Raw genomic sequence first — 14,133 nt, forward strand, 5'->3', positions numbered from 1 at the left:
TGGAGAGCAAACAGACAACTTTCATTGCGCAAACAAAATGGCCAGACAGAGTGCAGCTTCATGAAGCTGAGCAGAGGAGAGCAGTGGATTCACTGGGATTCTACTGCCAGCAGTGTCTACTATTCTATACAATTTAACAGTTATCAGACAACATCAATATCAATATTTTTTTTTTAAACTGCGGTTATAGCTAATGAAAAAAACAAATCTTACTGGTCATGTATTTCCACTCACTATGCAGGTTTTACATTTGCATATGAAAACATGAATACTAATAATAATACTAATAGGGTTATAATAATGTATTTGGTACCAAACTAGGTTTTCCTTCCTTCCTTCCTTCCATGAAGTTTATACACTTACACTTCCTTGGACACTTCACATATTAAGGACTGCAGATTGTGGGCTTAATGCTGAATACAGGGCTGGCCTGAATATCAAAGGTGAGTTTATACTGCTGTCACGAGGAGCAAATTAGAACTGTTTAAAAAAAAAAAAAAAAAAGTGCCCTTAACTGTGGGCTTTATACTAAGGTGGCCTCTAAAGCAAGTTTTTTTACTGTACTATATAACAATCATGCTGTATTGTTGAATTAAAAAAGGCATTAAAAAGGGCTTCCGAGTGGCGACCCGGTAAAAGCACTCCACATGGAGTGCAGGATGCGCCCTATAGCCTGGAGGTCGTCGGTTCGAATCCAGGCTATTCCACTGATGACAGTGGACGGGAGTTCCCAGGTCGCACAATTGGGCGAGCGCCGCCCGGGAAGGTGAGGGATTAGGTTGGCCAGGATGTCCTCGGCTCACCGCACACCAGTGACCCCTGTGGACTGGCTGGGTGCTTGCGGGCCTGGCTGTAAGCTGCCCAGAGCTGCGTAGTCCTCCAACACTGTAGCTCTGAGGTGGCTGCATGGCGGGCCTGCAGAGTGAAAAGAAGCGGGCGGCTGATGGTTTCGGATGACACGTGTTTTTGAATTTCTAATTTTCTTATGTGCTTGTATGCAGGACTGTTCTTAAAAAGAGTTACATATCTGTAGAAAACTATCTACAATGATTTAATATGTTTCATCAGGTTTACAACTTACCACACTTATAAACACCTTATCCCCACTGCCTTGAATTTCTACTGGAGTCCTTATACTCAGATTTAATATATGACACCTAACTGCACGTGCCAGTTTCTGTTATGACGGAATCACCACAAGAAAAGCGTCAGTCTAAATCTCTTAAGATAACTACGTCTCAGAAATATGACACCCAGCTGACTCATGGACACCTGAAGAGTAAGTAGCAGGGTTCCATACCACATCATTATTGCTGTTCGACAATGTGGGCAATAACCCTTTTGAAAAGAGCTTTGAGTTTAAAAGTGTAAAAAGTTGTCAGATGTTAATAATGAAAATAAAAATTACAGGTATGTTATTTAAACAGTTATTATGTATAACAGTATATCTTACGGAACCCCAGTACTTACTCTTTAAGTGTACCTAGAAGCAGGGCCGGATTAACACATAGATAAACTAGGCATGTGCCTAGGGCCCGAACTCAAGGGGGGCCCCAAAACAGTTATGTTTTTTTTTTTTTTTTTTTGCAGATTTGACTGGAAAGACTTCATTCACTGACATTCGAACTGAGGCATGCATTTTAAAATCTGACAGGTGTTATGCAGATTTCTGTAACATTACCCCACATTATTCCATGCTTGTGCAGATGCAATTTTTAAAAGATCGCTGGACATGCACGCGCGATATTTCTGTGGCCGAGCTCCGTTGTGTTCTCAAGCACTGTCACTGAATTCTGCTGCAGCTTGCAACAGAAATTGTAAACAAGACAAAAATAATGCTATGGCAAAATAAAATATCACATTTAACACCACTGACTTTCTAGATATACTCCTGCGTTGCTCAACACACAAAACCCTTGATTAAAGTAACCTTATACAACTTTTCTTTTCTTTTAAAACACATTTTCATTGTATTACATGTAAATACTGTTCAGAAACATTAAGCGTTCACGTCCAGCGGTCTTAGGGTAGAGACCATATGTAACACCTAAACTTACTTGTATGCCAACACATTGGCGATTTCTATTGTGGAGATACCGTAAGTGTATGGGTTAATCCAGCCCTGCCTAGAAGGTCTACACAATGAAAATTACTCCTCTACAGAAAGTGACTAAAACCATTCTCCTGTGAAGCCTGTTGCTGTGATGCTATGGTAACAGAACAGCAACGCAATGCTATAGATTATAAAACACAAAACTTATCTGTGTCTGCCAACAGGAATGTTTACTGGAATAAGCACAGCTCCCAGTTACTGAATCACTTTCTTCTGTAAGATAGTGTGCACTGACTTGTAGCTAAGAAAATACTTTTATTTTTTTAAAATTTTAATACAGATTTAAGATTCATATAATTATTTTGTGAATCTGCACATGCCCATAATATTTACTGTTATCTGTCTCAAGTTCATTTGCAGCACTGCATTGACATGATATTTAAATTACATTATATTTTACGCTACCTGTTTTAAACAAAGCATATTTACTGCTACTGACTTTGACAGACATCTTTTTATATACACTTAAATGCAGTAGATTGACATTGATGCATATTCATTTCAGCTTTTTTAAGCCATGTAAATACAGTAAATACAGCAAGAGAACTACTGTTCTATTTAGCTTGAAAGTTATAGCCGGACAGTTATACCCGGTTATACCCAAGTTCAAAAGCCAGTGTAGTCCCAGCCTCACTCACTCACTCACTCAACAAAACAGTCTAATGTTTGTTTGTGGCAGATGAAGTGAGTCATTTCTTCATCTTTGACAATCTACCCAAGAGGCACTTGGGTAGCCCATAAACACTAAATACATTCCTGTAATAGAAACTGATATGTACAATTTATCAGTTTGAATGGGAACATAATTAGTTGCCCTGCTAGCAACTAATACAAATACATATTACAGGGGTGTGCAATTTTTGAAAAAAACTTGCAGTCCAAGAGACAAAATGCTAAAAAATCTACTTGTCCTTCTTAAAAATCTCTCCATTGCACAAAACACACACAAAAAAGTAGAATATAACTTGTAGGATTTGGTTTTATTTAACAGTGAACACAATCAATCAGTTAGTGATTAACAGGGATGGATCTAGTCTTGTAGCTTGACTGGTTCACTAAATTCTTCAAGATACACAAAAAGGTTCTCTGTGACCCCACCTCACCTCAACAAATGTATAACATACTTTAAGGAAATGTTCCTTTCAGTGCAGTTAGGAACACATTTGCTTGTAAATTTAAGAAACATACTAAGAGTACAACTATAATAAGCAATACATGGGAAAATAGCTTCTGCCTGTTTTTTTCCACTCTTTCTCTATAAGTTGAATCCAACTCCTGATGTGCAGGTGTTTTAGTTTGTTGCATCACAGATATGAAATCATTGCCATCTATTACTGCTGCTTTGTGGAATTCAGATTTTTGAACCCCTGCTGAACCCCAGATTTTTAAACCACTAGACTTCCGCAATTCAGTTTTCAGAAACTTGTGTGGCTCTCTAAAAATATACCCGGAGTGTCTTTCTAGCAGCAGAACGAAAATAAATAAATAAAAACTACTTTCCCGACAGGCAAAGTATAATGGCAAAACTTGGCCACCTTACCAATTTAAATATACTGGAGTTCAAAACACGTAAGTGTACGTGAGCCAATAAGAAGGCAGGATTTGTCGGCGCAGGATATGAGTAGAGAAAATGATCCTACCTTCTCTGTTGAGGTTCCTTCCTGTCTGCGGATCCCAAGCTCTGCATGAGAAAGAGAAAGAGGCATTAGTATGTGTTTGAGTGCTAATTAAACCTCTCGCTCTCGTATTATAAGAATCATTACAGTACAGCAGGGGGTCCCCAGCAGGAAACTGAGATACCACTGGCCAGATTATAAACTGTGAAAGCCTTGCCAAGACTAGATTGTAACATTACCCTCCAGCAAACCATGATAAACCATGAAAACATTGCTGAACATGCACTGTAGAACAATGACTGGTTGCAGTGTCCATGTTGTGAAATTCCACAATGAAAATTCATATTGCATATCGCTGTGCTGCCATATACGAAGCATGGTCTCTCCCAGAGAAATTCCAGCACTGACCAGCACAGTTGCATAATAATTACAGCTATGGCTTTCAGCTGGACTTGGTGCTGGTTTAGGAGCTGATCCAAGAAAAACAAGTATATTAAAAATGCCTTTGCTGTAAAAGATCAGTGTTGTCTACACTCCTAAATGTATCTATTTGCTTTAAACCTTGGCTTGGATTTTATATATCTGCTGAGTGCCCAGTAAGAGGCCAGTAAAGATCTGTTACAATTCCCAACTCTTAGCTGGTCACCAGCTAGCTAGAAGTTGCTGGAGTTTTCTGCATGACTGACAATTGTTAAAACTTGGTCAAATTAGGGTTAACAATTTTAATATCTCAGTTTAAACTTGACACAAATATCTAGCTTCGCGGAACTCCACTTACAAAAGCTTACCACAGTAAATTAGCACGGTAAGTTTGTGTTTTTTCCATGCTTTTTCCCATAAATATACCATGTTCTGGCAATTAAAAATAAACTATTTACAATACCTCTCTGTGCTTTACAATGCTCACCTATGCTTTGCCAAGGTTTTGCTTTGCTTTAATACATTGTTTTACTATGGTAAGCTTTTACAAGGGACATGTCTTATTACACGTAACACAAGGAAGGACGTGAATAGATGGCTTTTGAAGGCTAATTTCCTGCACACCATAAACTCACTTCTTGTGCAGCAGGTAAAAGGATTCCAAACACGAGTCATAGCAGTAGGGGTCCTCATTTTGCAACACCAAAGAGAAAACAAAGTCTAGATAACATTTTGCGAACTGATAAGGATCTTGTGGGAGTGTTGCTAATGAGCTGTCTTTGCAATTGAAGTCCCAGCATTGTCAGTAACCGCTGTACCCCATCAAGCCCCTACAGCTACTGTCTGTTTGGATGCAGTATCAGTGGAAAGATGCAGAAGGAAAATTAGCTTTGCACTTCCTCAAGTAGGCAATGACAATTAAGACAAGTGTCTGAAACAAACACAGCTGTTATAGTGCAACACCTATCGCTAGCAGATACAGATCCACATACACACATACAATAAAATCAACATCAGAACCGAGAGGGAAAACACCCTGCTCTATGTCTCTGTCACGTCTCTAGAAAAGCTTGATCATCTTGTGTCCTTCTCATTTGAACCTGTCTCAAATGTTTCTTCTAAATAGAAAAACAAAAAGAGAAACAAATGAAACACAATTCAGAAACGTGAGCAGTTTAAGAGAAAGAAGGTACGAAAAATAAATTTCACCTGCTTTATTGGGTTTTGAGTGTCTATTCTACAATATACTGTATCTTAATAAACTGCATCTTTTCATCTTAAAGTGCTTTATTCCGGTAAAGAATATCTACAAATGGGTTTGAGACAGTTTAGTATGTATATGTAAACACCTTCACATAAATATACAGTAGTGTGCAAATGTATTCAAGCACCTCAAGATTGGTCATTTATATCCTATAAACCTACCTGCATGAAACCCTCTGGATGAGAGAATTTCAATATCTGGTCAGTAATCAGTGATATAGAAACAATAGGCACTCATGTGTGAAATGTTAGACCACTACTTTGACAATGGTTTGATTTCATACGCACAACAAATCAAAACAGAGGGAACATCGCAACTATACTACACACTTATTCTTCATTCAAAGACCACTTGGTGAACTAAAATGAGCTTGTCTCACTATACAAACGATACAGTCACCTATTATGATACGATATATCATGAAAGAACCATCCATTGATACACCCCTATTCACCAACAAACAGTATACTGGGAAAATAAGAAATTCCATGCATGTTAAATAAAGAGACAGATCTATGTGGTTGGTTATGACAAATGCATGCCTTTCATCTTTGCATGTCTGGGTTCAAATCCACCTCAAGCACCTATTTTCCTTGTGTTAGTGCACACTCCATAGCGGTCTAGGAAACACCACTAAATCTGTCTCAGGTATGCTTTACAGTGTTGCACATACATAACGACACCCAATCAATCAATCATTTATCTGTCTGAATGGACTGTTACTACTGAATTAAATAATTTCAATGACAATACTTGAAATTGTTTTAAAATAAAATGAACAATACACTTAATAATGAACAGCTGTGTTAAAATTGGACTGGATTTCTCACAATTTCTGGACGTTCTTTTCCCCATTAATTAGTCATTAAGCAGTTGCTTTTATCCAAAGCGACTTAGAGACTAGGGGGTCAACTATGCATCAACAACTGGTGCAGTCACTTACAATAGGACCTCGGTTTTGCGTCTCATCCAAAGGACGGGGTACAAGGAGGTTAAGTGACTTGCTCAGGGTCACACACAGTTAGTCAGTGGCTGAGCGGGGATTAGAACTGGGGACCTCCTGGTATCAAGCCCCTTTTCTTTAAGCACTAGCCCACCAAGCCTCCCATCCAATTCATTGTAGTCAACTGGCTTCAGAACTGGAGATACACTGACTGCCATTGAAATGAACAGCCTATTCCGAGAAGTGCATCAGTAGTAACAAGGAGTGAATTGAGATCTATGCATAAGGCTGATACATCGGAAGAGGCTAATAACTGTCGTAGCACAACCAGAGTCTCCATGTTTGAATAGAGAATGAGCTCTGAAACAGGTGTCCACCAGTAAGAGGGAAAAAAATTAGATTAGCACTTAATTACCCCCTCATTGCTTTTGTGGCGATGTTCAATCACTAGATAATAGAGCAACACTTCAGCAAATAGAGTAAAGAGTTAAACATCTGCCAATTTTAAACACGCAAATGCCACGCTTTCAGAAGTTTGACTGAATTTCGGCAAGGAAATAAAAAGTGTGCTGTATTAATTTATTTAATGAAGTAATTACATTTTAATCATGGCAGAAAGAATGTTTGACAAGCCCACACACTCACACACAGACACATTGTACGCACAGTAGCATACCCAGTGCGACACTAGTGTGCTTTAAACTAAACAAGTACACATGAACATGCTTCTGTAGTTGAAAAAAAACAAAACAATTAGCACATATAATGCTGAGATTCGTTAAACATTATTATGTTAATTAACTGAATTGCTCTCATGAAAAAAGTCCACCTGCTTGAATCTACAAAACAACCAAGTAGTGCCTTAAAACCACTGCATTCCTGCAGTACAGAACTTGAATCCACACCACCACTAATGGATCAGAAACTACAAGGACCACTAACTCGCTGCCCTCTCACATACCTCCACTCACTTGTCAGTGCACCTGCTCGTCCACATAAATACTTAGTCACAATCCAGTGCTTTTTCTTCTCTCGAAGTCTTCTCCCAAACCTCCATTTATTTAACCACGGATAACTTTGGTGCAATCATCCTCTAGTCACCTGTTACGATTTTATTTTCCCCTCTTATTCTCTCTCTCTCTCTCTTTTCCTCTGGCAGTCTGTCTCAAACTGAGTTACTGAGCGTGCTCAGATTGTGCCTGTCTTTGCAGAGTTGTTGTACTTTAAATGCGGTTGCCAGGCGATAAGCTTGCCTAGCTCCAGGCACAGGCAGTGAGGCAAAAGGGGGGGGGGGGGGGGGTGAATACTAATTACTGTCACACCACTGTTCTGAGAGATAGGGCTTTGATTTGGGGGTACAAGAGAGGTAGGCTTGGTAAATGATTCATGGCTGGGGGGGAGGTGGGGGATGGTTGTGATTTGAAAAAATTAAATAGGGAATCATATTATATAATCATATTATATACTGTACCGTAGTGAAACTAGCCAGTGAACAATGGTGGTTGCTTAAATAAATAAATGCAAGGTGTCACCTGGCGTGGCCCCCGAGTGCTCACCAGGTAAAATCACAACTGTGTGGTGTGCAGGGTGACTCATACAGTCAGGGCAGTGGAGGTTTGCGTCCTGGCTGTGTGGTGTGCAGGGTGACTCATACAGTCAGGGTAGCGCAGGTTCCAGGCTGTGTGAAGTCAGCAGTCTTCACTTGGGATTCCAGAGGAAGTGTCTTATTAGCTCTGGTGCTCCTGCGGGTTGAGGAGAGACTGTTTGTCCTCATCACGCTACAGCGGACCCCAGCGGCCTGGCACCTAATAAGCTTAGGAGGACATCTGCAGGGCTGGCCTTTGTCCTCCAGAGGCCAGTAGCACTTACACACAGAAACTCGAGAGCGGATGTCAAAGAGGAAACTCGCTTTGTCGTGGGATCGGAGGACGCCCACTGAACATTCAGTTCTCCCGAGCTGTGTGGGGGAATTTCTGCAGTGATGGGGGGGGGAATAATTTAACATTTTAAATTGGGGATAAATTCAGGGGTAAAATAATTTTTGAATTAATTAAAATATATTTAAAAAAAACATGTCACTGGTTTAAATTATGTCAGTCAATCGGGGAAGCAGCTGGCTAAGGAAAGAAGCCATTGAAAGGGTAAGGACAAAAGGCTAATTGAAGGCAAAGCCTGCAAACAGAGACATCTTAAACCTAGTGTAGTAGCAGATATCATGTTTTAAAATGTTTACTATAACATGTATTTCTTTCAACACTGGACATCTGAGACCTATATAACGAATGGAAATGCACAGCAGGTAAGATTTATGGCATTCTTTTGTTAGCTTTAAAGTATAAAGAAGTGATTCAATTGAAGGGCTTCAAGTGATAGCTCTGACTCTTCTGGCTGAGCTGTCAGTTCCAAGGAGGGCAGATAACCAGTCTATTACAGACAGCTGTGCACGGAAATTAGTCAGTGCAAATTGATAGCACAGGCAAAAAGATATAATCAACCCGGAAAAGTCTAATGACTGGAGCGTGAATACAAGAAAGAGGTATAATCAAAAGTGCTGGGGAATTGGCAGGGTGTACAACATAAATGAGGTTCTGTTATTATTTCACACTGTGCCGCACCGAGTCACACCACACAGGATGAGGAGAAATAAGGAACACTGTAAATTACACTTGAATTCAATAACTTTACCAACAGAAAGCAACAACAAAGCAGACCAACGAAAAACTAATTTCAGGTCTTCAGTATACAATAAATAAAACTGCCATGCCTAGGAATAGACTGACCTGCTCACAGAAGCAATTAAGCAGGCAGAACAATGTCCTTTTGAATGTCCTTTATTTCATTTTATTTTTTTTACTATTTTGTATGCAATACTCCAGTCAGTCAGTTGTTCTGAAACTAATGTTGCTTCAGCTTGAGAGGTAACACAAAATGAGCAGCACACAATAACCCTTCAGTGCTCACACTGCTGCGGATTGATCGGGATTGATGAACTCATCTGGATAGAGTGCCCATGGCCGTTGCATCACTTTCACCTACTGTAGGCACTGTTTGGTAACACTTTACATTAAGTGTTTCTAATTACTGTGTACTTACACAGAATTCCAATGTATATTTGCATGATATAACCCTAATCCGAAACCTAACCCGAACACCCTAACCTTATCTCTAAACCTCTCTTTTCTGATACAGTTGTCTACTTACAGCTATGGCCAAAAGTTTTGCATCATCTAGAATTTTAGGATTCAGACATATTAAATATATATATATATATATATATATATATATATATATATATATATATATGTGTGTGTGTGTGTGTGTGTGAACATACTGGTAATGTAGATCTTTTATTTAACATCATGTAATCAAAGAAACTACAACATTATATTGCAAAAGTCTACCGGAAACCATAATAGTAGAACAGTATTTCATCTAAAAGATGAAATTTCAAAAAGATTTTTCGATTTTTGTAAGTTTTTCACGAAGTATATGGAAAACTACATACCAATATGGTAACGTAACATTATTCAGCAGGCTTCATTCGACTTTATGAAGCAAAAATTAGTTCATTCTATAGGGTGATGCAAAACTTTTGGCCATAGCTGTACATATATCGTGCAAAAAGATTAAAATGTTAAATACATTGTAACTATGCATAAAAAAGCATTGTAATTATGTGTAAGTACACATGTATTTATTATGTGACTACTGTGTAAATGTCCAGTAATAAGATTTTTTAAAAGCTTTTCCCGGTTCTGTGCTTATTTCTGGTTCAGGAATTTAACCGACGGTGTAATATCTCTTCTGGTACTTTTGCATTCAGGCATTTAGCCAGTTTAGCATGATTAGTTACATTTTAGCTGTGCACAGCTAAATTACTGAAGGTCTATGCACAGTACTGTAACTAACAGACGTGAACTTTTTTTTTCAACAATTTTCTAAAATGCATTCATCTTGGTGGCGGGCCTGGGGTTCAGATTCCCCTCACTGAGGTGTGCAGTGAGGGGAAGCTTCAATGGCAACTGCCAGCACCTTGCCTGACTGTAGCCAGGCCATTTTCCCTTACTGCCATAAACACTAAATACTTAAATGTATTTATTTATTTTTTTTTTATTTGGAATCGGCAGTTATTTTTCAGATTTTCTCCCCAATTTGAAATGCCCAATTATTTTTATTTCAACCCGACCCACCGCTGCCACCCCTGCGCTGACTCGGGAGAGACGAAGATGGACACACGCGTCTTCAGAAATGTGTGCTGTCAGCCATCTGCTTCTTTTCACTCTGCAGGCCCTCCATGCAACCACCTCGGAGCTATAGCGTCGAAGGACCATGCAGCTCTGGGCAACTTACAGGCAAGCCCACAGGCGCCTGGACAGTCCACAGGGGTCACTGGTGCGTGGTGAACCGAGGATACCCTGACTGACCTAAGCCCTCCCCGTTCAGGTAATAAATCGAGCCCCCGCCAATTGTGCGCCGCCACCTGGGAACTCCCCTCCACAGTCGGCAGTGGAATAGCCTGGACTCAAACCAGTGACCTCCAGGCATCCTGCAAACATATATATTTGAGATTTTTGAGAAAATAATCTGTTTTGTTTTTCTTTTGAAGCTTACTCAGAACTGAAGTGGGGCTGCTGTTTCTATGAAGAATATTCTCCAGCTTTGCCTGCTATGAACAAGCTGTTCTTTTTCTAGTTACATAAGCACTGGTTATATATATCTTCCTGGTTTCTCAGCCAGATCTGAAGAAGAATGAATGCTCAGATAAGGAACAGTTGCGACAGGTTTGGGGGAAGACTTCCTCCCAGTGAGGTATTCAGTAGCACTAAGGAATTGAAATCTCTCACATACGCAGCTGTATAGTGTAGAGCCCCTCATAGCATAACAGGTCCAAGTGTCAACGGATTAGCACAATGCCTCCTTGCCCTTAGGTATTTGCCAGGTCACATTTCTACAACCAGCAGCTGCACCTGTGCTTCTGTATGTGACTGTCCTGTATGCAGTGAAGGCTCAAACCCATTCACCATTTATGGATTCAATGGGAGATACTTCGTCTTTACTGTTTAATCGTCCAAAGAGGGTACATGCTGTTTTCTTAGAAAAAAATAAATCTTAGAATACTCTTGACTACCAGCGCCCCCCACAGCAGAGAAGTTCAAATACAAGACGTGGGGCTGAGCTGTTTTTAAATCTCGGCATTACCATATACACCAGCGTGGTCAACTATAATAGTAACATTGTTAATGACCCAATTAAAGCAGAGCCAATGGATTTGTGAATATTCCAGTAAATCTTACCTTGAGTATATGTAGATGTCATACTGTCTTGCACAGAACATGTGACACAATTCTAAAGTTAAATAGAGGGCATGGGCACTCTACCCAGATGAGTTCATCAATCCCGATCAAATATAATAAATTAATACATTGTTTGTATTAATTTATTGTATTTCTGCTAGAATCTCTCATTCTAGCAGAAATAATTTTGTCCACAGTCCAAACTGCACGGGATAACAATAAGCAACACCCTACACATGACATATTAAGATAAAATAGTGGTAAGAAACTGGATTGGAAAATCTTATTCTAAAAATAATGAATGCTGTAGCTTTAAGTAGTCTTTACTTCCACTTGGACTGCAACACTATTGCTTTGAGCTACGGCACGCTGACATGCTCCTAGATAAGCACCTCACAGGCCAACACGGGATGCATTAGTGGAGCAGCTAAGCTAGAGGCTGTGGTTGGTCTTCATTTTGTAACCGTTGAGCTTCTCAGCTACAATGACAGCATCTCTCCCTGGAGCTAATTTGGGGGAGATGGATTCAAAATTCTGTCACCTCCCACACTTTGTTGCTTTTTTATTTTGTTTGTCAGGGGGGAGGGTGTGTGTCCCCAACGATGTCATACTTTGGATAGGACTCCCCAATTGTGAGCCAGTGGTTTTGGAGAAGGCAATAAAAAAATACCCATAAATCAGTGCAGCGGAGCCACCGAGAATCAAGCTAATGGAGCTGGAAGACATGCTGTCATCTCAGAAATGATGTCAGCCCGGGCGAGCCATGCCAAGGTATAGTGGCGGACTGCAGGGAGGGGAGGCACATGTTTGGTTACGTGTTGGCAGCCTGGTTTCTGGGAGCTGAGAGTCGAGTGACAAAGACAGGAGGCTGTCAGTTTAGACCACAAGATTGAATGCTAGCAATCTGTCTTTTGTGGAATATTATATAAGAAAGATACAATGACAGGATAACATTCTTCTACAAAATTTCTTCTTAGTGACATATTGGGCAAATTGTTGGCAGCCATTTTGTGTCAAAAGCAATTTATTATTATTATTTATTATTTATTATTTATTATTTATTATTTATTATTATTATTATTATTATTATTATTATTATTATTATTATTATTATTTATTTCTTAGCAGATGCCCTTATCCAGGGCGACTTACAGTCGTAAACAAAAATACATTTCAACAATCACAGTATTTACAGGATATGCCTGGTACACAATTCAATGTGGTATAATTTTTGGCAGTCACCTTTGCAGAAACACGTTTTGGGGTAAAATGACCAACAATTGTCCCATATAATCATTCTGCATTGGTAGTAAATTAATACTTAGGGTAGCACAGCACCTGTGAGACATTCTAATTAAAATATTTTCCTAAATTAAAACACTATGTATTCAAGACATTTAGTGAGTGAGGGGTCTGAGTGGGGAAATCGACGATAAATGATGTACTGCTCGATTTATTACCTGAACGGTTAAAAATATTTGTATAAAAAAAATCAGGAGTTTGTCAGATTATAGACAAATTCCACCTGGAACTTCCAGAAGGGGCTAGGAGTCTGTGATAAAAGTTTTGTGAAGATTGGTGTAAAAGGCTCTTCACCGTGTAGACAGTGTGACAGACATGATCAGCATATTGTTTTCATTAGGACCCTATGAATAAATATTCCTGGGAAATTTAAGAGAAAGTAAAAACATCAAGCAGACCTAAGATTTATATAAAACTCTGACTACAGTTTCAGCTGCTGTTTTTTCCAGTGTTTAAATGCAATGGGTTCTCTTTCAATATACACCCCTCTCTACAGAGCAGCAGTCTGTTTAAAGCGTATTGGCTTTTAAATTAGGCATCAAAACATTCCTATCCAAAACTGTTTTTAATCATAATAGACTGTGTTGCTCAAACCAATGTGCAATAAGCATTGAAGTAGCTATGTTTCTGTCAAATATTTTGTCTTGACAGGCATTTAACAAGGCAGTTATTGTAATTGCTATTCATTATTATTAGGATTATCATTCAACGCTAAAACAATTTAAAAAAAGGCATTTGTTTCTACATAAACAGCTCCAATTACACATTAAACATAATCATGAAAATTAGGTTTGGGTCCCTAACAATTAGTCTAAACTATTGCTTGTTTTTTTTTAGTTTCTTTTCTTGTGCATAGGAAATTGGTGCTTTGAAAAAGATAGTTGTGAATATAATGTGAGCAGTCCCTTCAATCCTGGCCCTGTGGTGACTTTGAAATATGGACTTACAGTAGCTGTTGTTCTTGTGTGTTTATCTTGTTGGAAATTGCAGCCTTATTATGTTAGGATACTGCATTTTTAGATGAAGTAGTTTCAGATGTTAATGTTTATATTGACCTTACTACTGTTTGATCAGCTTTAGCTCACCTACTCTTTCTGTCTTTGTAAATGTAGAAAAGGTGGGCTAGAAGAGTTCAGAAGTCACATTGACACATGCTTTCAATGGAATGAGGAAGGCTACTT

At 39.1% G+C, this 14,133-nt stretch overlaps 1 protein-coding gene across 6 annotated transcripts in view; it reads right to left on the reverse strand.

Annotated features, from left to right (window-relative positions):
• The window catches only part of LOC117431725 (ankyrin repeat and fibronectin type-III domain-containing protein 1-like), a 256,983-nt gene that overhangs the window by 77,173 nt on the left and 165,677 nt on the right, over positions 1-14,133 (reverse strand). For 4 of the 6 annotated variants that reach the window (XM_034053016.3, XM_058995967.1, XM_034053015.3 and 1 more), the window contains one exon: positions 3,754-3,794. In XM_034053016.3, the coding sequence (XP_033908907.2) occupies positions 3,754-3,794 (41 nt within the window). Of the gene's footprint in view, positions 1-3,753; positions 3,795-7,317; positions 7,553-14,133 lie in introns of those variants that run through there. The other 2 variants (XM_034053020.3, XM_034053019.3) reach the window with 2 other exon arrangements.

The sequence above is a fragment of the Acipenser ruthenus genome, chromosome 22 (assembly GCF_902713425.1).
Source record: "Acipenser ruthenus chromosome 22, fAciRut3.2 maternal haplotype, whole genome shotgun sequence".
NCBI classification, from domain to species: Eukaryota; Metazoa; Chordata; class Actinopteri; order Acipenseriformes; family Acipenseridae; genus Acipenser; species Acipenser ruthenus.